The sequence below is a fragment of the Cucumis melo genome, chromosome 11, assembly GCF_025177605.1.
Source record: "Cucumis melo cultivar AY chromosome 11, USDA_Cmelo_AY_1.0, whole genome shotgun sequence".
NCBI lineage: Eukaryota > Viridiplantae > Streptophyta > Magnoliopsida > Cucurbitales > Cucurbitaceae > Cucumis > Cucumis melo.
Window position 1 is genome coordinate 16,619,624 of NC_066867.1, and position 23,507 is coordinate 16,643,130.

Genomic DNA, 23,507 nt, shown 5'->3' on the forward strand with positions numbered 1-23,507 from the left:
GCTTAATATAAAAGAGTTGGGTCGTTACAATTTGTTCTTATTTCTCTACTTCTATTTCTCTTATAATTATTTATTTATTATCTTGTGAGGTTCATTTTATAGTTAATTTATTTATTACATATTTCTTCATATCTTGTCGTTATCTCTTTTTTATTTATTTTTATGTCTTCCCTTGTTAATTTATTCTTATGCTTTATCCTCTTTATATTGTATCTTTACTACATACATACACACGCACACACATTTTTATTTATTTAATTTTTTATTTATTTATTTTTTTTCTTTTATAGCATTGATTATTGTTTTTTTTAGTATTTTCTCATCTTGATTATTGCTTCTTTAATATTTTCTTGTCTTTCATATGTTATTTAATATTTTATTTTTTTTCCTTCTTTTGTGGTCAATTTAATATGTTATTGCTAATAATAGTTTAAATTTGTTAACATTTTAAATTATTTTTCTTTAAAAATATCCGAGGACGAAATCGAGAAAATTCGGGAGTCTCATTTCTGAGATCAATCTCCAATATGATTTTATCAAAATCTCAATATGTTATTTTATGTTTGTATAATTTGCTACGGTGATTCTTTTATTCTTGTTTCTACTTAATTATCAAATTTTCCTATTAAGCCTCATTTTTTTTTCTATTTAAAATTTTCAACACTTCTTAATAAAAATTTTCAATGTTTTAAAATATTTTTAATTTAAAATTCTCCGAGTTTTAAAATATTTTACAAAACTTTTTCTTTAATCATTTAGAAATTTTTTCTTTCAAAGTTATAATTTTTTCTATGATTTTTAATCGTTCAACATTTAATCTGTGATTTCATAAGGTTTCTAAATCAATCTTTTCTAATAACTTATATTATTTTTCTTAAACAAAATTATACGACAGAATTTAAGAAATTTTATTTGGGAGTCCACACAAAATTAAATTCAATAAGAAAAATATTGTGAACTTGCATTGAAAAAAATGGGGCTTTTGCTCCACATACTCACTAGGATAAAGTCTAGACAAGCCAATCGTGTTCAAGAAAATGAAACAATAATAACAAAGAAAATAATTTGTATTGAAAAACCTGGGTGAAGAAGAAGGGTCACCAAATATATGAATTTTATTAAATAGGCAACATTATAGGAAATAAGGCCGATTACTGTAAGACACGAGCCTGCTGTTCAAATAACAATAAATGATGATCAAAATTCTGAAATTAAAAAAAAACAAAAAGAAAAAAAAAAGAAAAAAAGAAAGAAAAAGAAAGGTAGTTAGAAGTGTTTCTTTTCAACTAAGATGAGAAATATCAATTTCATCAGGAATCTTAAAGGTGTCTGCTGCACCAAATTTCCTGAATTCTTCCCCACTTTGAGTGGAGTCTTCTTCAAAATCTTCCTCATCTGAATCCTCCTCATGCCTGCTTGGTGTTAAGGGATCATTAGCACTTTTTGATCTGCAATTACTGGTGGCAAGCATGTTGACTTGGCCAAGGTGAGAGATTTCCACCACAACAGATTCATTGGCAGGGAGGGGTTGCTTCCAGGGTTCTCCATCAATCCTCATGTATGTGTGATCTGCTACACCTTTTTGAAACTCAAACCTAATGCGATGAGCCTTGCACATCAAATCACAGGCAAAAGGTGAGTCAAATTGAACAGAGACACTGCGTGAATGAGTATGACATAAAACAAATCCAGAATACACTTGTGTATAATGCTTTCACGCACAAGGTTAAATACAAACTTGGAACTACAGCATATAGTACGTCCTACTTGAAGACCTATGGTGATTGTATACAATACCTACTAAAAGAGTATCACTCAAATTTGAAGTCTTATCCAACCAACCTGCATCAAACTCAACCTCTGACTTTTAATCACGAGATAATGGAATCCCTTAACAGTGATAACATACATGTTGTCATAAGATATTCCATTTTTCTCTCGTAGCATTGTTTTTTTGCTTTTGATATCTTTCCAGACTATCTTACGAGCACCTTGATAAATCTCACGAGACAACCTATCTAACTCTACAATATCTTAGAGTCAAGTAAACTCATGGAAATAAAAAATGTAAAAAATCTTTGAGGTAATTCTAAATTTTTTCACAATTTTCAATTTTACCCTTAATATATTAAAAATTCCAAATTAAATATACTTTGTAAATTCTGATGCTTTTTATTAACAAAAAGTTGATGTATTAACACCTTTAACAATTTATATTTTACCAAAAGATCTAAATTGTTTTCTAGCCCAGCAATGTGCAAGGGTGGAGAGATTCAAATTTCTGACCTATTAGACAATTGAATTATTCTTTGGTTGACGGTGGCACCTAAATCTGATTAGCTCGTTTAGATTAGAGACCCTGTTGTGTCCTCTGTTAGACCCCTTACTATCCATACTTACAGACGCATGGGTGAAAAAGGGAATAACCAAGATGACAACATGGCCAATGATGATAAGCAGGGTAATATCTTTGAGGGACCGACCAGGGGGGAATAATAAATACCTTGTTCTTATTTTCTTTTATTCTTGAGTTACATTGCGAACATTATCTTATTTACATTGCAATATATACTCACAGAGTATTGTTTGGATTTTCTACGTGGCAGATGGAAGAGTCTTAACAAATTGGTATCAGAGTCGCAAAAAATCCTAGGGAGGACACAAGCAATGGCACAGAAATAGTTGGAGGAAAGAATGGAGATGAGTGAGAAAGAGATTATGGGGTTGAAGGAGATAATACTCAGACTGAATAAGAGCATGGAGAAACTGAGGGAAGAAGTGAGGGAAAGCAGTATGAGTATGCGTAGGGAAGAATCCTGTGCGTCGAATGGGTCTAGTTAAAAAATGAAAGGTAAAGTCGAAGAGATAGATACGACTTCAGTCCATACTGGGGGACCTCCGGATAGAAGCAAATATAAGAAGTTAGAAATACCTGTTTTTGTCGGCGTAAATCCAGAATCATGGGTCTATAGGGCCTAACACTATTTTGATATCAATGAGCTAGCCGACGTGGAGAAGGTGAAGGTGGCGGTCAACAGTTTTGCACAAGACGAGGTTGATTGTTTCAATGGGGTAACAATCGGAAGAAGATTATGTCGTGTGAAGATCTCAAGGGAAGGATGTTCAAACAGTTCAAGGCCCCCGGAGAAGGTAGTTTGGGCATCTGCCTCATACGCATCAAGCAAGACGGATCTTATACTGATTACATGAAGAATTTTCTGAACTACTCCGCACCCCTGCCAGAGATGACGGAGAGCATCCTGATTGATGCATTCGTCACTAGTTTGGAACCTACTCTGCAAACCGAACTGAAGAGTCGTCATCCAATAACTCTGGAGGATTGTATGAGAGAAGCCCAATTAGTGAGCGATAGGAATTTAGCTCTTAAGTTGTCCCTTGGTGAATGAGGCGGTCGTGGGCCGGGTACAACTGAGGCCCAAACCCCAGACTCTGAAAGACGATTTATCCATCAAGGAAAAGAAAGGGGGAAAACAAAACGAATATCCGATGAGGCAAATATCAATTCTGATTAAGGTCAATTATGCGAGAGGTGAGCCGCCGTTGAAATGCTTATCTAATAGTGAATTTAGGGCAAGGCTGGACAAGGGATTATGCTTCCGATACAACGATAAGTATTCCTATGAGCACAAGTGCAAGGTCAAGGAGAATCGTGAAGTGATGTTGCTTATTGCGAATGGAGAAGAAGATAGGGATGAGGGAGAGGTCAAGGTGGAAGCCAAGCCTGAAGTGGTGGAATACATAATTTCATCCATCAAAGGGTAGTCAAGGAGTTAGACTTACCAATCGAAGGGGAGACTAAATTTGGAGTGACGATTGGTGATGGAACCGTCCTAGAAAGGCAGGGGATTTGCAAACGACTTGAGGTCAAATTTCCTGAATTGACGTTGTGGCAAATTTTCTGGCTATCGAACTAGGCAAGATTGAAATAGTTCTTGGTATGCAGTGGCTGAGTACAACTGGTTTTATGGGCATTCATTGGCTGTTGATAATGATGACCTTCATGGCCGGAAACACTAATGTAATCCTAAAGGGGGGGGGGGGGGGGGGCGTCCCTCACAAAGGTAAAATGCTCATTTAAGACACTATCCAAGATTTGGGAAGAGGAAGATCGGTTCTTGTTGGAATTCCAGAATATCAAAATTGGAGAAGATAATTGGGATGAAAGTGATAGAGAAGAAAGGGAAAGAGTCGAACTTGCCCATGATTCAAAATTTGTTAAAAAGGTATAAGGAAGTGATTGAGATGCCAAAGGAGTTACCTCCTCGAAGAGTAGTAGACCATCGAATATTGATAGTGGATGGATAGAAACCCATCAATGTCAGGCCTTACAAGTACGGGTACATCAAGAAGGAAGAAATCAAAAGATTAGTTTAAAAATTGCTTCAAGCGGGAATCATCAAGCCTAGTTAAAGCCCCTATTCCAGCCCAGGAAAGAGATGGAGGGTGGTGATTCTGTGTAAACTACCGCAAATTATCAGGTGACCATTGCAGAAAAATTCCCTATTCCCATGATCGAAGAACTCCTTGATGAACTACATGATGTGGCAGTTTTTTCTAAATTGGATTTGCTCTCAAGGTACCTCCAAATTTGGATGAGGGAGGAGGACATTGAGAAGACAGATTCTCACACCCACAAAGGACATTACGAGTTCTTGGTTATGCCTTTTGGATTAACCAATGCATTGGCTGGCAACCTTTCAAACACTCATGAATCAAGTTTTCAGACCCTTCCTAAGGTGATTGTGTTAGCTTTCGTCGACGACATTCTAGTCTACAGCACTGACATCATTGAGCATGAGAAACACTTGAAAGTGGTATATAATATTTTAAGAGACAACAAGTTGTTCACCAATGAGAAGATATGTGTCATTGGGCACTTTCGAGTTCAATATTTCGGACATTGGATTTTTAGTAAAGGGATAGAGGTTGACGGCGAAAAGGTGACGGCAATGGTGAATTGGCCACAACCAAGAGATGTTTCTGAATTGAGGGGTTTCCTTGGCCTTTCAAGGTATTATCAAAGATTTGTAAAAGCTTATGGGAATATTGCTGCGCCACTGACCAAGTTGTTGCAGAAGAATGGGTTTAAGTGGGACAAAGGGACCATATAAGCATTTGAACTGTTAAAACAAGCAATGAAATCTGTCCCGATTTTAGCATTTCCAGATTTTTCATTACCATTCACTATTGAAACAAACACGTCAGGAATTGAGCTAGGAACTATTTTGTCTCAGAACGCACGATCCATAGCCTATTTCAACCAAAATTATCCCCTCAAGTGCAGGCAGGCAAAGTCTATCTACGAGAGAGAACTAATGGCAATTCAAAAATGGAGGCATTATTTGTTGGGAAGAAGATTTACAGTGCTCTCAAATCAAAAGGCGTTGAAGTTTTTGATTGAACAAAGGGAAGTTCAATCCCGATTTTAAAGGTGGTTGACTAGTTGCTGGGCTACGATTTTGAAATTCTATGCCAACCATGGTTGCAAAACAAAGCTGTGGACGCTCTATTCCATATGAATCACACTGCAAAATTAAATACCTTAATATCCCACGGATATTAGATGTAGAGATGGTTATGAAAGAAGTGGAAAATGATGACGAACTAAAAAAAGTAATTAGTATTCTGAAGGAGGATCCAGAAGGAGAAAAAAAATTATCAATGGGTGGTAGGCATATTGCTCTATAAGGGAAGATACCATCTATCTGAAACTTCTTTAATTCCAGCTTTGCTCCATACCTTCCATGATTCAGTTTTAGGTGGACATTTGGGATTCCTCATAACTTACAAACGTATGAATAGAGAGATACATTGGGCGAGCATGAAAATGACGTGAAACGATATGTTGAGCTCCGTGAAGTTTGTCAAAGAAATAAAACAGAGGCTCTCCCTCGAACTGGAGTTTTACAGCCCTTACCTCTACCCAACTTAATCCTCGAAGATTGGACGATGGATTTCATAGAAGGGTTACCCAAGGTAGGGGGTTTTGATGCAATTATGATAATGGTGGACCGAACGAGTAAGATGGCTCACTTTAGCACCATGAAGCACCCATTCATGGTGAAACAGGTTGCAGAAAAGTTCATTGAAGAAGTCATTAGCAAACATGGAATCCCAAATTCAATTGTCACGAATCACTATAAAATCTTTTCGAGTCACTTTTGGACATAATTGTTTGCAGCCACGAGGACATCACTAAAGAGAAGTACAACATTCCATCCTCAAACGGATGGCCAGACTGAGCGGGTTAATCATTGTCTTGAATCTTATTTACGGTGCTTTTGTAACGAACAGCCAACCAAGTGGCATAAGTGTATACCGTGGGCTGTGTTATGGTATAACACCACTTTCCACTCCTTGGCAAGGATAACCCCATTCCAAATGGTATACGGACGGCCACGACCTCCACTGATTTTGTATGGAGATAGGAAAATGACCAATAGCAGTGCAGAATAGTTGTTAAAAGAGAGGGATATGGTGATTAGTGCCTTGAAGGAAAATCTAGTGGTGGATCCGAATCGGATGAAGAAGCAAACTGATTTACACAGTCAAGAGATGAAATTCAAAATTGGAGATGAAGTTTATTTGAAACTAAGACCTTATAGACAAAGATCTTTAGCCAGAAAGCGAAGTGAGAAGCTGGCACCAAAATTCTTTAGCCTAACTAGAAGAGATTGGGGAAGTAGCTTATCGATTGGACCTTCCACCTAAAGCAATGACTCATAATGTGTTTCATGTCTCACAACTAAAACTTAAGCTGTGCCAAACTCAACAAGTGCAGCACATGCAACCAGCTTTGAATGAGGAATTTGAGCTACAAGTTGAACCCGAGGCAGTTTTGGGGATCTATTGGAACAGCGAGATAGGGGCTAACGAATAGTTGGTAAAATGGAAAGGGCTACATGACAGTGAAGCAATGTGGGAATATGTCTATTCAATGAACAAGCAATATCATTTATTCCACCTTGAGGACAAGGTGAGCTTCGAGCCGACGATATTGTTAGACCCCTATTATCCATACTTGCAGACGCAGGGGTTAAAAAGGGAATAATTGAGATGACAGCATGGCCAATGATGATAAGTGAGGGGAATATCCTTTCAGGGACCAACCAAGGGGAATTGGGGTACTTAAGGAATGTTTGGGGACTTCTGAAGTTGGATTATATCTTGGGAAAAGGCTGCTGAGAGCTTTTGGGAGAAGAACCAGCCTTCTCGAATTTGCTGGGGGGAGTCTTTTATTTGCTTTCCATAGATAATACCTTGTTCTTATTTTATTTTGTTCTTGATTTACATTGTGAACATTATCGTACTTCACTTGCAATATATATTCACAAAGTACTGTCTCTGTTTCTCTAGAAGTGTTTGAGATTTTCTGAGTGGCAAGTGGAAGAGTCCTAACATCCTCGTCCTTTAATTTTATTGTCTTACCTGTGCAAGGCGAGTTCCATGACCTTTTGGAGCAAGCAAGACGAGTCCATGCCAAGCATCCCGAAAGCCGACAACCTCAAGAAGTCCATCATCGACATATGGTGGAGTTAAGTCTCTCTATAAACATATTTCATCAAGGAGTGATATCAGTTACTAAAAGAGAAGCATGTGAAAATAATTAAAGCATTCTACAAACATCACGATTCAGATTTGCTATCTAAATAAAAATAAATAGATCGGGGACTAACATCATGCTGCTTTCTGTTATTAGGTGTCCCCCATGGATTGAATCCACCAGAAAAACTGGGCAAGTTAAGGCATACGACTGACCTAATTCTGTAGCAAACATCAGGTACAACGTTTCATAATATTAAAGAGAAGCATATGGTATCCTAAGAAAGGGGTCCTAAACATTACAGAACCTTTGACCACAATTTCATTTTTAGTTCTCTGATTACAGAAGTTGCACTTTATACTTCACAATCCCTTTGGTAAACTTTCCACCTTTTACAGAACACATTTAAATTGTAAGCCAATTTAAAAAAACAAAAACAATTTTTAAAAACCACCTTTTAAAGTTCCTTTGGTTACCATTTGGTATTCGGATTTTAGTTCTAAAAAATTGAACCTATAATTGCTCCTTCTACCTCTACATGCCTTCCTTTGTTATCTACCTTCTATTGATGAATTTAAAAACCAAGTCAAGTACTAAAAAACTAAACAAAGTAGTTTTTTTTTTTTTTTTTTGTTGGAATTAGACTAAGAAATTCTTCTATTTTACTTAAGAAAGATGCAAATTGTTGCAAGAAACTGAGAGAAAATAAACCTAATTTTCAAAAACCAAATTGTTACCAAATGGAACCTTGATTTCAAATTCTAGTTTAGATTTTGAATCTTTTTTAAAAAAACAGAAACAAAAGAGTTGATGTAGTGCTCATAGTTTAATTTCCAAAATTGGGAAACAAAATGGTTACCACCAGCACCTCTCTTCTTGCCAGACTAATTAGCAAGACTGTATTTGAAACGAATTTAGTAATACACTGATAAGAAGAACAATAAAATGTACGGTGCAGGTTTCAGTTTCCAAATAAAATTTTTGAAACAATAGTTATTAATAAGGAAAATTGATTTAAATGACAAAACTATTGAAAAAATTTACAAATAGGAAAAATTTGCTTTCTACTTTGATAAACCGCGAAGATGGATATTTTACAGTTTTGCTATATTTGAAAACATCAATACACGTTTTCCAAAAAAAAAGACCAAACTCAAATAAGTAAAATCCATAAATACTTCCATACTTGTTCTTCAGCATGTCCAGCAACACATTGGATGGATAAATATTATAGTCATCAGATAGTTAATAATAAGAAAAGGTTATTAGTTAATAATAAGAAAAGGTTATGCCGACCAAACAAAGGGGCATTTTGAGTACATGGAAGTCCAAAAGGAAATCAGATCAGTACCAACAGCCAAGGAAATTATTTGAAATTTTCATAAAATTTTGAGTACGGTTTTTATTGTAGGAAGTAGATGAGAGTCCAGTAAGTAATGAAAGCTGAAAACCTTACCCATGAGGTATATGCAACGTTTTCCAATCACCATGACATTTCATGATCTCGACCTTAGCCATTTGAGATATATTCCTACAGTGACAGGAAAGTAGTTAAAGAAAGAAAAGGGTAAAAACTGAAGGTTAATGCAACATATCGTTCTTGCATTACATTTTGATTTAATGAGGAGAAATACCCATTTTTTAAATTAAACTTTTACATTTATACACTTCGATTGAAGGCATTTTCCATTTCCCTCGCCTTCTATTTATTGCATTCAGTAACTAACTTCCTATCTACTTATCTTTATACTCCTTACAAATTCCATACTTATATTCTGATCTAGGTACCTCACAGAATCTTTGTATATTATTCTCCGAGTGCAATTTATACTCATTTCAGTGCATCTTGTAAAGTCTCCTAATGGGCAGCCCAACATTGTGGGGGTTGGGGTTGTTTAAAACCTCACAAGGGACGACAAATTGGGAATTTTAAGTACCTCATCATGGTCAGTTTAGCTTTACTATTTCACATGCACACACACAAATAAAATAAAATCAAATCAAATCATTTGGAAACGAACATGGATGAAGGATGAAACAAGGGAGCAAAAAACCAGGTGCTTCCAATCTTTGCGTAGGTACTCTGGTACACAAAAGTAAAAATAGGAGAAAAAATGGTTAAATTTTGATATGTATGCAATAACGATGTAATAATCGAAGAGTTAAACGTGCTTGAAAAACATATCCAAGAATGACGTTGAAGGTCATATTTTGATCATTCAATGTCTTAAAATCCGTTATGTTTCTAGTATCTATCATCTCATACAAAGATTTTAGTAATGATTGAAAACAAACCTGAAAGCAAATTCAGGATGAAATTTGTAATGCTTACCTGATTAACTAACTGATTCTTAAATTTTTCAGGATGCAACTTTCGCTCAGAATGAAATGCATATGATACTTGAGCATCCATTCCTATAATCAAAACGAAGAATCCACTCTCATGTCAGAGACCATTAACAGGATTATTTCAAACTAAAATTATCAGAGTACAAAAGCTCAGACAGTAAAAGCCAAATGTTGGAAAAATTTCCCATTACGTTACGACTCTAAGTAACATCTTCTGTGATATATTACAGCTTTTAGTAACAAGTTGACCTTTTATCTAGAGTTGCAATGGAAGAAGTCTTACCCATGCTAAAGTAGTTCCAAAATCCTCCACGGAATGTGAGGCAACCTTCCTGATTATCAAGAAAATACATCAGCACATAAAGAGAGAAGCAAATTGATAAAGCTTAATTGAAGGTGAAATTTCTTCCATAAATTGAAAATAAAACAACATGAAAAGTTGAGGGCATCTTTCCAGAAATAATACGTTTTTCTGCATGTTGAGTTGAGTGCATAACCTTTATATAGTTTCAGAATCTATGTTAAGAATATTACTAAGCAATTATGAACTTATAAAGTATTTTCTTAGTTTCTAACTTAATTAATTACTTGTATGATGTATCTTTCAATCACACTTCAGGATTCAGTTAAAACTGCTCACTTCCAGGGCTATAAATGGAGTTATTTGTCAAGTCTTCTGCAATGATGGAGTAGGGGATGGTAACAAAATAATCTAATTACAGACATGCAAAAACCTCCATACTCAAGTCTATGAGAGACCATATTCGGTCTTAGCATTTCATAAATAAGAACTATATTCAAGACTAGTTCCAAAATAGAATACTCAGACAAACAATAAAATCTAGTCATCTTATCCAATACTTTTGATCTGTAAGCTCCGTCAAAATACAACATTGCTCCTGTCTTGTGTTCTGAATTTCTAATTCTCCTACCAAGTATCGTTTGTAGAAGTTAGCTTTGACCTCAAGTAAGACCATGTAGTTTTGCAGATGTTGAAAATTGGAATCTTAGAGCTGATAATTAGCTTTTTTCCCCAGATAAGAGATAGTAGGCTGAATTAAAACAGGAAGGAACTACTTAAGCTGATGATGAGTTGGTTTTCATGCAGAATTCTTTGAAGAAAACAAGATAACCAACTAAGATATATTAGAACATCAAAGTACTCTTTTATGTCAAAATGCAACAAAAACAGGGAATATGTTCCACAGCCTGTAGTTACCAACTTACCACATTGTGTTCACCCTCGGTGACGCGATGAAATGCATGTAGGGAATGTGGCAGTTCAAGGGGAGCAATAGGATCACACGACCCTTCTGTAGGAGCTCTCATCCTCATCAGAAAATGCCAACTGTCAAACAACAATAACATGACCAGTTATCGCTTTTGATAAGAATAATGTACAGTTTATCATGAACAAATATGCAAACATGTGTGCTTCAGCCTTTCTATCCAATTTTCTTACTTGTCTATTTTCATTTCCCTTGCTTTCAGGACTTGATTTAGAAATGAAACCACAGAGTTAGGGTCCGTACCAGGATTCTTCTTTCCCTGAAATTAGGAAAATATTTTTCTTTCAATTCTTGTGCTGCTTGATAATGGTAGTATCTGGACGAAATTCATCATTATAAGGAAGAGACTGGTCGATATCAAACTAAAATGCATAGTTTCACAAAAACGAGTTCATATTTCAAATGATAGGCCTATCAATAATTTTTTCAACAGTAACCAGCATTCTAATCAATAAGAAAGCAGCAGTTACATATATTAATCCTGCCTTCAATAATATTTGCTCAACATCCTTTGCAATACTACTGTGTTACTATGTAACCAGACAGTGTGGAAGAAGAAACCCTTACCCAACCAAATGCAAAAGGAAGATTGTTTCCAGTTCCTAAGGGGACTGTAGCAATTGGTGGCGGATGAGATAACTTAAGATCGCAAACAACTCCAAGAAGCCAGCCAGCTGTTCCATCACCCCCTGCAACCTGAAAGATCAAATGCATTAAGGATGAAGTTTAACTGTGTATGTTGCTAAATCATAAAACTTTGAAATTGACATAGATATATGAAGACATAAGAAACTCACAATTAATCGCAATTTCTTCTGAATATCAACTGCAATTTCATCGCCATTAAGCTTAAGCTTTTCAAGATTCAAGAATATTCTGCGCAGCACCGCATCAGGAGCTTCTTCCCCCAAATCAAAAACCTTACAATTAGTCAGATAGAAGTCAACCAGCCATAGATTCAGTAATTTCGTAATAGCTCCATAAGGCTGTCAAAGTGCATTTAAAATTTTTGTGACGCAAGAAACACCTGTTTCTCATTGAGAAGAGAACGGTATGTGCTGAGGAGACTGCCACCAAGCTGACCACCACTTCTGGAGTTGACAAACACTAAAACGGGACAATTGGGAGCACAAGGAACACTCTCAACTTCTGCTTCGGGTTGGAGTATGTAATTAGGGATGAGAAAATTCCTAAGGAATTCAAAATCATAATGAAAATTTGTCGCCATTGCTTCCAGCTGCATCATTGCATGATTTGCATCATCAATAACGCGAATGTTGGAAAAGCGTTTATAAATTAATACTAGTAATAAAGTGGACATCACGAGTCTGATTTATGCAGACAACAACGCAAAATAGAAATCCCTAAATCACACAAACAATAATTTGCAAAGTTTTGAGAATTAGTAGGTTATGTGAATACCAACAGTTACTGAAGATAACACCCATCCTAATCATTTGGGAAAAAGAACAAAAAGAAAATAAAATAAAAGAAATGAAACTTAATCCCATCACTTATTCGTTCCCCAAACAGAGATTGTTGATCCAAATACATATGATTGACACTCAATGAATCATGGCTAGGTGTAGGTTCTTAATCGATTCCAGACATCTAAAACTAAAAATATTCACAAGACAAACACAGTTAGAGAAACACCCGTGATGGGGATCGTCGATTAAAACAAAAATTGCAAGTCAAGATATAATTCTACGACATTATAAATTAGGAACGCTGCATGTCCATAATTGCGTAAGATATTAAAATTAGATACATATTAGAGAGAATGAGCCAGTGGGAAAGCGAAATTGACAAAAATCAGAATATTCAAGAGGTTAAAGCATAAAAAGCAAGGAATATCTGTGGTGCGTAAAAGAAATCAGGCGGAAATTCCGAAATCTCATGTACACGGAGAGAGTTAAAACAATTGCAGAGAAGCAACAGATCAACCAAACAGAAAAGTTAATACTTTTTAATTCTGTCTTCCCAGTTGGGCGTAGAATTGGCAGAAGAAAAAATATATAGAAAACTGAGAAAAAGTGGATCGGCAAAAGCCACCGTTAACTAACCTGGAAAAGCCACCGGAAAATACAATGAAATCGTAGAGGGAACTATATTAAAGAAATCTCAAACTCCTTCCTGCCCAGTGGGGTAAAGTGCATAGGCAACGAAGTATAATATATATAGAAAAATTGGTGGGAAAAATGGAGAAAGGGGCGTTTGGCGTTGACTGCTTCAGATACCTACACATCCATTTCTCTCGCGCTCTATAAGTTGGTTAAAAGAGAGAATTGTCTTTAGTATATTATTATTATAAAACTTCAGAACCTTTTTTATTTTACGACGAAGAAGATGAAGAATATTCATCTTCCATTGAACGTTTCTGCTCACGTGGACTACACTCGCCCACTTCTGTAAGTGGATACCCCGCCCAATCCAAATTTACGGACAATTAATACCATTTCTCCTTTTTGTTGGTGTTGTTCTCGTTCTTGTTCACTCATGTGAGTGCACACTTAATACCATCATCATCATCATCATTATGATTATTATTATTATGATTATTATTATTATGATTATTTGTAACGCCCTAAATTTCGAGGTAAGTTTTAATATTTTATGTTAACTTTCGGGAATTTAAAATTTTTTGTGTTAATTTTTGTTTGGTTTAGAAGAGAAAAGAAAAAGAAATTGAAGGGTTTGAATTTTTTATAATATAATATGATATAAAATAATATAATAATAATATAATATAAATTATATTATTATTATTATTAATTATATTATTATTATTCTTTATATATATATATATATTTATATATATATAAAAAAGAAAACCCTAGCTCTACCCGCACGCAGCCCCCCTGGTTTCCTTCTCCTTCTTCTTCCTTCGCCCCACCACCGCCCCAATCATCTTTTCCTTCTTTCCCGACCGCGTCCGCACGCCTCCGTCCCCGTCTCTGTGGTAGTCTCTCTGTCTCCGTCATCGTTGGCTTCGCAACGTCGACATGCAGTCACCGCGGTAGCCCATCTCACGTCTTCCTTTCTGTCGTCGACCGCCTCCAACTTTTCCTTCCCTGTCTCCAACAGCATAGTCGCGACAATCACGGAGACGCGGAGCCAAATCTTCCGCCGCTCGTCGTCTCTCCTTGAAGCCGTCAGCCGCCGCTCCTCCTTCGTGCGTCGTCCGCGAAGCCCAAGTCCTCCATCGTCATTATCGTGCCTTGCTTCCGCGCACTGTCCGACGAAGATCGAGCCGCACGTTGCTGTTCTTCGAGCAGCCAATCAAGTCGAGCTAAGCCAATCAAGTCGAGCCGTGCTCGAACCACGAATCCAAGTCAAGCTGCAGTGAGCCGCGAGCCAAGCCGAGTCGAGTATTAAGTCGAGCCGAGCCGCGAGCCGAGAACTGAGCCAAGCCGAGTCTAGTCATTTTTCCAAGCCAATCTCCCGGTCCACTGAGCCACTTAAGTCGTGTCCATTCGTGCCGAGTCCCGGTGAGTCTTGGTAAGGACAATGTGAGGAATTTCTAACGTTTTCAATAGTCAATGCGAGTTTAAATGTCGGATTAAATGTTGAACTGATTGGTTAGGTTAATTGTTGATCCCCTAAAGGTGTTAGAGAGGTGACGCTCGAGTTCAGGAGTTTTACGCCAAGCGCAGTAGGAGCCAACTCTCCTCTGCTTCAGTAAGTCGGTAGTTGTTGCTTTGGAATGTTTTGTACTGTAGATTTTGGTGATGTCATTGTTAAACCCGTATGTTTGTGTTTAGGCGGATTCGTTTGGACGCGGACTTGAACAAGAATTTAGCTACATTTCAGGTAAGGGATTTCTTACTACTAGACCTCAGACCGAGACTGGAAACGTAGTAACCCACATGGGAATTATACGATTGCAACTGTACTGACTTGATTGACGCATGTGACTAGCACATATCACTTATATGCTTTTGACTGATGAAAGGTAATGTGATAGTTAGTTGTGGCCTATGTACCTATATACGCAATGAGTTGTTCTGATGATGGCACTGGTGCCTTGATGTTCTGTGTTTTATGGTTATGTTGATGGGTTGTGCTGTTAATGGGAAGGGTAATGTTGATGGATTGTGAAAATCTTAATATTATTTAAAGTAGGAGTCTGTTGTCGGGATACTGGTTATGGAATTATGTCGTAGAGGGACTATGAGTTTGGAAACTGCTTGTGTAGTTTGTGTATACGCTGTTGAACTGTGAGGTAGACCGAATACTACTATTATGCATATTATGGACGTTATGCATAACACCGATTACCTGTAGATGTGCTAGGGTTTCATCTGAGACGGAGTTATCGTCATGTGGATTTACAGGGTGATGATTTACGTAGTTGACTGAATTTAGGAAATGTCACGATAATGTGTGAATTAAATATACATAAAGTGACTGAGGAGACGATTGATTAAGCCTAAACTGTCTGACTGGCTAAGCTTATAATTGAACCGTTAACTTGAACGTTATTGTGATGTGACTGTTGTAGGCGGTTTAGTATGGACTGTGGGTGTAACGACCCAACTCCTTATACTGAATCGAAGTCATTACTAAATATAGAACAAGTGGTTTAAGTCATAAAATTTATTAAAAACGCGTAACGTTTAAGAAATTTTATTTATGAAAATTTCAAACAAGGTAGTTATGCAAAAGGTGTAATGCGTTCTAAAGTCCTACTCGTGCCCTATCTACATAAAAAGATGTTAAGTAATGAAAAGTACTGAAACTCAAATACGAAAGTCTAAAATAAGAATAAGCGGAAGCAGTAGTCCCTATGGCCCTCCACGGTCACTTCGGGTCGCTCGCCAGCTTGCCCTTGCCCTTGCCTCGTCCTCTACCTGAAAACATGAAATGAAGAGAGTGAGTATAAAATACTCAGTAAGGGACCCACTACTACTCCCACTAGGTGCCTGTTAACTTCCTGTCAGAGTCCTGTAACTGGTACCCAATTTCTGGCACGTTCCCGAACACGTGCAACATGCGCTCCCGTAGGAACGTAACTCTGGTCTTCGGTGCCCCGGGGGACACCTAGGACAGTCGGGATGCGAGGACCCCGTCGAGTCACTCGAGTCATATCTATATCCATGCTAGACTGGTGTCCCGTCGGACCACACAGTCCTCAATAGGTGGTGATCCCGAAGGACACCCATGCAGGTACGACTCTAACAGATTAAGCTAACAGGTACCCTAATTGCAGTATACATACACATGGCGTCAGCATATAACATATCACATAAATCGTCTCTACACTCTCCGTCTCGACATTCGTCGTATAGCCATAACAGCTCTCGCCACACATAACAGGCTATAGCATAACCATATCGTCATTTACATCATACTAACATTGATTTCAGGCATCGTACCGTCTAATCCTCAACATGCAAAATTGAAGTATACAAAGTCTCATAATTCTAAGCATGGGGCTAGTAGTAGAATCTCTTACCTGGAGATTTACTTGTCGAGTCCTAACCGCGAGGCAGTACGCTTTCCAAGCGACGAGGTCCTAACTGTTTAATATGCCAAAATTCGTAATTAGGTCGCCAACGACTAACGGTTCAAGACTCATTTGAAATAACTTACCCTAGAAGGAGGTTGCAGTGCTCGAGCCCCTACTGAAGAAATCCCGCGCTGCTGCAATTACTTGGTCCAAGACGTCCCTTAAGGAAAATAACTTAATTTAGTCCCAAATTAATTTAATTAACGTCCGAAGCATGGAGTCTTACTGGAAAATGCCACAATAATTAATTGAATTACCAAAATTTAGGTGGATGGAGCCAAATTAGTCTTGGCGGCTCGGCTGGAAGAGGACAGGGACCGGCTCGGCTTGGCGCAGGCGCGGCTCGGCTCGGTACAGGAATTTACGCGTGCGGCTCGGCTTGCAACAGGAATTTACGCGTGCGGCTCGGCTTCGCAGAAGCGCGCGGCGCGGCTTCACACGCGGACGCGGCTCACACGCGGATGCACGCGGGCGCGGGTCGGGTTCCGGCAGATGGCGCGCGCCGGTTCGGGTAGCGGAGCGGGTTTTCGGACTGATCTTTGCGCGCGGGGCGTCGGCTTCCGGATTTCGGGTGGCGCGGCGGCTGCTGGTGGTCCGGCTACCGCGGCTTCGCTCGGCGACGGCTGCAGACGAGCGTTTCGGCTGCGCTGCGTCGAATCGAAGCGGCGTGACTCGGCTGGCTGTCGGGTTGGCTGCGGACGCGCGAAGGTGGCTTCGACTCGGCTTCGGGCGTGCGAGAGACGGCTGCTCCGACGGACGCTCGGCTGCTGGATCGGCTTGGACGATTCTTCCGACGCGGCTGGAAGCTCGGCGACGGCTCGGTTTCGACTGTAGGCTCGGCTGCGCTGCTGAACAGAGAGGGGAGATGCTTGGCGGCTCGGGTTCGCGGCGGCGTGCGGCGGCTAGGGTTTCAAATAAAAATTTTCCTTTTTTCTTTTTTTTTTTTCTTTTCCCCTCTTTCTTTCTTTGATTTTTTTTTTCTCTTCCTCTTTACGCACGAGTCCCAAGGCCTTTTTTTTATAAGAGAAAGGACTCTTTTCTTTTCCTTTTAAAAGCCCAAAACAACCCCTCCTCTCTCTCCCCAAATCTCACCAAAAATAACCAACTTTAGTTTAATAAGGCTTCCCTAATTATTTCCAATAAAAATAAAATAATAAAATAAAAGTAATACTTATTATCCTGAACAAATAAGGATTCCCAACCTTAATTACTCGAGAAAATCAAAATGGTAAGGTTCTTCCAATAAATTTAAAAATTCCCATAACCACACTTAATATTGATGACAATGGCCAAAACAAAAAGAAATATCGAATTTGTTGGGCGTTACAGTGGGATAACAGTTAGCTTTATCTATGGGGTAGCGTACCTTACAGGCACGGTGTCCTTCGGGATTCCTCGACTGATATGTGTATCCTTCGCGATCACGAGACTGATATGTGCATCCTTTGGGATCACTAGACTAATATGTGCATCCTTCGGGATCACTAGACTGATATGTGCATCCTTCGAGATCACTAGACTGATATGTGCATCTGACGGGATCACTAGACTGATGTGTGCGTTCGACGAAACCACTAGACTGTTTATGTAGGGTACCCCTTAAAAGGAAGCTAACTGTTATTACCCTAATGTGCCCAGTAATGGGTCCCTTACTGGGTATATTCTTATACTCACCCTTTTCTCTTTAACTTTTCAGGTAAGGGTTTGGCGAGGGGCAGACCGGCGAGGGGCAAGAAGGATGCGTGAAGGCCATATTGACGTGTCTAGTTTCTTTATGCTTTCGCTGACGTATTTGTAAATTTCTATTTTTTTTTTAGAATTTAATGGACTCATGGTTAGAACATTTGATTGGTGGTTTTGTCTTGATGATTTTGAGAACTATATTTTGGAACTCTTGGGAACGTGATTTAAAAGAGGGCTCGAAACTGCTTTTGTGATATTTTAAATGTATTTAATGAATTCTAACCAGTTGTTGTTGTTGTTGTTATTGTTATTCTTATTGTTGTTGTTGTTGTTATTATTATTCTTGTTCTTATTATTCTTGTTCTTATTATTATTGTTATTATTGTTATTGTTCTTCTTCTTCTTCTTCTTCTTCTTATTATTATTATTATTGTTATTATTATTGTATTATTATTGTTATTATTATTATTTGTCTATCTTGATAGACTGAAATTAATTTAAATGTGGTATACAAAACTGATCATACATAGGTTAGATTCACAACCAATTTATTAAAGAAGCTTGGAATCAATGTGTACGATTCAATTACGTCACTTTTTAATATCTTTCCTATGTGTTCTTTTACCCTCTAAGCTTTTTGCTAACTTATATTAAGTCCAAGTTTTGCACGAACCTTTGGCATAGTCTCTTTTGGAATGGAACGCTCAGTTGACATGAACCTAAAACCATTGATCAAGCAACTGTCAATTATTGTTGAAGAAGCTTGCATGTGAGAACTTTGAATAGTATTCAATGAACAATCATGGTTAGAAATGTATTTTCGTAGCATCCACAAATCACTCTTCTTATAATGAGATGTCCTAACATATCATTTGTAACCTTCTTGCAGACATCTAAATTCAAAAGACCTCAAATTTGATATCGTAGTCCTAAATTGAAAGTTGTTCCTCACTGTTATTATGCAAAAACACTTTGAAAGCACTTCTTTAGTTTGAACTAAAATTTTTCCCTTCACATTAGAATAATAAGAAATGTCTTTCATATCAACATTCTCCCATACACTACTAAAAGAAGAAAACCTTCCAAAAAAATTAACACTTTGTTAAGTGAAAATCAATACATATCAAAGTATGTATAGGCAAGGTCATTACAATCAAGCACAAATACGTTTAGAAATGTTATTTATTGCTAAGGGTAGGTTGCACTTACCTAGATTTGCTTGGACAAAAAGAATTTGAATTTTACCCTTACTTTTTACCGGAGTTTGGTGGGAAGTATGTGTGTTGAACCCAAGAGAATGGTGGCTAAATAGTTTCTTGACATTAAGCTTCAAAGAAATGATGTTAGTAGCAAAAAAGAAGCATTGAAGAGTAGCGAAAGGCTGTATATAATGTTTGTTGCTTGAAACTTTAGTTTGTTCTAAAATGTTGAATTCAATAGAACATATGTTGTGTTGCCTAATGCAGTAGTTCAACTATTATTAAACTTCATTTGGTTACATAGCCTAGACACTACTTGGAAGGAAGATTCGTCCAAAATAGAAGTTAGAAACATGTAAAAGGTTGGACTTCAATTTTGACTATTTAGGGAGCTTGTTGTTCCTCTTTTGCCCAACGTAAGCCATATTCTTGGATTCATTTTTCTAAAGTTGTGTGCACATTTGTGTACTATATGTTGGTTCTATGATTTTTTCATAGTCTTTTTTATTACTTTTTTGAAAAAAGTAGTTGTCAATAATTATTTCATTGATTGAATGAAATTTCAAAATGGCATGTTGGGATGTGGGATTATATAATACTATTCTATTGATTATGTGGATGATTTTCGGTCATTGTTTGATTGTTTATTTGGTATCTAGTTAATACCCTTCTTGGGTAATTGCCAGGTTTAACTTTTTTTTCCTTCTAACATTATAGTCATATAGGCTTCAAACCATGAGCTCGTCTTTTTTATTTTACAGGGATTTAACTCAATTATCAGATGTTTTAATATCTAAAGGCGACGAAAATGTGGCATACTTGTCTAAAATTGAGGCAACTTGTATTCAGAACTTTGACCATTTGATGATCTTCTGAGCATTGTGAGGTAATCTAACTGTTAGTCTGTGACAGATAATTGGGCAGGCATATAACGATATGCAAACTTGAAATCAACATCTATTGCAGCAAATAACCGAGAGAGAAGACTATAACATTAAGGTGATTATATATCTTATGAGGATATATTTTCTTTGCCTTTTTTACTTTTTTTCTTTTACTTCTGAATGGGGCAAGCTTCATTGTCATTGTATTCTTCATTTCCTTGTAATCTTCCAATTATATATAAACTTCACTGTCATTATATTCTTTATTTTGGTACCTCCTCATTGTATGTGTTGCATGCTTATCTTTTTCAGTTTGGTTTGAGAGTTTTGAGTATGATTCATATGGCTTTATTTTTATGGCTTTATGCTTATCTTACGAAGTCTAGCAACTTAAGAAGATACATCTAACATAGAAGGAAATTCAAAACAATCTAATGGTAGTCCACAGGTAATATTTATTTGAAATTCTTCTTACAACTCTAGTTTGTTGTAATTATTGGTAAAATAGAAGAGGCAATTAGTTGATTCTAGTTTTTGATATCTAAAATAATTGCTTTGTGCTAATCCCCATTATGGTTTCTCTGTTTATTGGCATTAATAAACTATGGATACTTTCTACCTAACTTTAGTTTATACCGTGAAAGAGTTTTTATACTTCTTCTTGGTTTCTTCAACTTCATCTTAGTAACTTTGTTTTTTTAGAAACAAGCGACCAAAGTTTACTACATGGTCAGTTGAAATAAAAAAAGTAAGTTGATATTGGTAAGCTGTGGCATTATCTTGTTGTTTTGTTGCAAGTACAAAGTGTGTGGAATAGTTTTATGTAATACTTGAATTTCCTTCATTTTTAACACATTTCATGCTTTCATTATGATGGAGCCAACTTAAGTATTTCATCTCTTCAGTGTATGGATTGGAATTAACTAGAGCTAAGTTAGTTTTTCATGGTACGTCACCGTCTAGGAATGGAAGAAGAAAAAGAGACTTCGGGTTTCTATTTGGTTTCTATTTCAAGGACATGATTCTTAGACTTAAAAGTTAAAGTTCTTAGTTTTAATGTTATTCTCATTTTGTTTGTAGATTTTAAAGAGTTTAAGATAACAATCAGTGGCACTTTGAATTTAGAGTTATCTGAGAGTTCTTTTAACTGAGATAACTCTCTCCCTTGTTTCTTCATTGATTAATTATGATTTAATGGGTCTGCTAGTGATTTAGTATGCTACAAGATGAATAGTTATCTGTTCTAAGTTTGCTCTAATTGATTGCTTACTTTTAACATGACGTTGTTGTATTGTCGTTTAGGTTGTGGAATCCAAGTTTGTATTTGAAGCCAAGTTGATACAAGGTCATTAAGTTTCAAGCTTCTTTAATTAAGTTTGTGTTTCTTGAACTAGAATTGTAATGACCAACTATATGTATGTTCAAGGATATATACGCAATTTGTTAGTTCTTTGATTGAAAGTTTTGGTTGATTCAAGAAACTTAAATAGTTCAATTGACGGAAAGCTTAAATTCTTGCTTATGTGTTGTTTAAGTTGATCATGTTGTATATCATTGTTGGACTGAAAAACAGATGCAATATAATTATATTTGACATTTTATAATAGGTTTATATAATAAATTGGTTATTATTTTTTATATAGTAAACTACTTTTAAAAATCATTGATTTTAAAAAAAAGTTGTAGGAATTTTTATTGGCGCACTTCAATATGTCGCAAAAGATATTTGTAACGGTCCTAAATTAACCTTTAGCAACAATATTATTTGTCACTAAAACATCACCTTTAATGGCAAGTGCAATACGTCACTATAAAAAATAAATAGTGACATAATATGTTACTAAAAGTAAGATTTTAGTAACACATAAATGTTATTAAAAGTATATCTTTTGTGACGCTAATTGATGCGTCGCTAAAACTTTTAGCAAAGCGGATTTAGTGACAAATGGCTCTGTGTCGCTAATACCTTTAGCAATGTGTTTTTATGTTTTAGTGACGTTTTTGGTGCGCCACTAAAAACACAAATTTTTGTAGTGTTTGTTGATACTGGATATAGGTGAAAGACAAGTTTTGATATGGTACACCTTTAGGCTACACATATTTTGTTCATATCGACATAAAGGGAAAGTTTAGGCTATTGTGAGAAGTTTAGGCTGCATAAATATATGTTGTAATTAAGTATGTAATGACCGACTTATATATGTATGGTTCATTGATATATATATATATATATATACATATATATATATATATATATATATGCTAAACATAGCTATTGTAAGAAGAAACCTTTTTGTCTCTTATGCTCAACATTCCAGGATTAAAGATAAATTTTACTCCAATTGGTCTTAACTTATATAAGTTGTTTCTAAGTATAACATAACAAAAACTGAATACTTTTTCTAGAAAGATGAACATTTCATTGATTTCAAAAAATATTCTATACATTTGTTCCGAAATACAAAAGATAGATATTAAATTCTTAACTTTTGAGAAACATACAAAACACGTTTAAGTATGATATATATATATATATATATATATATATATATATATATATATATATATATCAAAACAACTTTAGATCTCCCACTGCTTTAGCCGAGATAACCTCTCATGTTCCAAACTTTGACGATGATCTTGCCTTCTACAACTTTTCAAGAACTAGTTTCTAAAATAAGAAGTAAATATGATTAGTGACTCCTGAATATAGTATTCAAGTTGAATTATCATATTCCACTAAGCACGTTTCAACAGTTAGTAGATCATATTTACCTTTTGCTTCCTTCTCAGCTTTCTTCTCAGTAAGGTACTTCGGACAATCTCTCAACTAATGTTTGTCCTCGTTGCAGTGGTAACTAGGTTAACTAGGCTCAAGAACTGATTACGATCTCCAAGTAGCAAGTGTTCCGTAAACCGTTATCTTAAAAACCTCCAACCTTAGTCATCTTATCTGACTTGTTGACAAGATCAAATCAGGTGAGCCTCTTGTAACCAGTTTTACAAGATATCGACCAAATTCTGTGA

At 36.5% G+C, this 23,507-nt stretch overlaps 1 protein-coding gene and 2 long non-coding RNA genes across 4 annotated transcripts; 2 read left to right on the forward strand and 1 right to left on the reverse strand.

The window, feature by feature from the left end:
• Positions 1-1,084: 1,084 nt before the first annotated feature.
• LOC103490477 (diacylglycerol kinase 5) lies at positions 1,085-13,601 on the reverse strand. The gene is made up of 13 exons (XM_008450000.3): positions 13,269-13,601; positions 12,230-12,439; positions 12,000-12,122; positions 11,770-11,898; positions 11,376-11,461; positions 11,141-11,261; positions 10,197-10,245; positions 9,897-9,979; positions 9,586-9,647; positions 9,021-9,095; positions 7,698-7,785; positions 7,450-7,566; positions 1,085-1,609 (listed from the first exon to the last, which is right to left on the reverse strand). Exons 2-13 carry the CDS (start codon positions 12,428-12,430, stop codon positions 1,283-1,285), a joined length of 1,461 nt encoding a protein of 486 aa, XP_008448222.2. The 5' UTR covers positions 12,431-12,439; positions 13,269-13,601; the 3' UTR covers positions 1,085-1,282.
• On the forward strand, positions 7,406-11,388 carry LOC107990948 (uncharacterized). Of its 2 annotated transcripts, XR_007815428.1 has the most exons (3): positions 7,406-7,555; positions 7,721-10,309; positions 11,022-11,388. It is a non-coding gene; the product is annotated as an uncharacterized LOC107990948 (long non-coding RNA). The 2 variants fall into 2 exon arrangements; XR_007815427.1 differs by lacking the exon at positions 11,022-11,388 and having other exon boundaries at positions 7,721-10,361.
• A 6,905-nt stretch (positions 13,602-20,506) lies between the features above and the next one.
• Positions 20,507-21,941, forward strand: LOC127143983 (uncharacterized). The gene is made up of 2 exons (XR_007815472.1): positions 20,507-20,595; positions 21,783-21,941. It is a non-coding gene; the product is annotated as an uncharacterized LOC127143983 (long non-coding RNA).
• Positions 21,942-23,507: the final 1,566 nt, after the last annotated feature.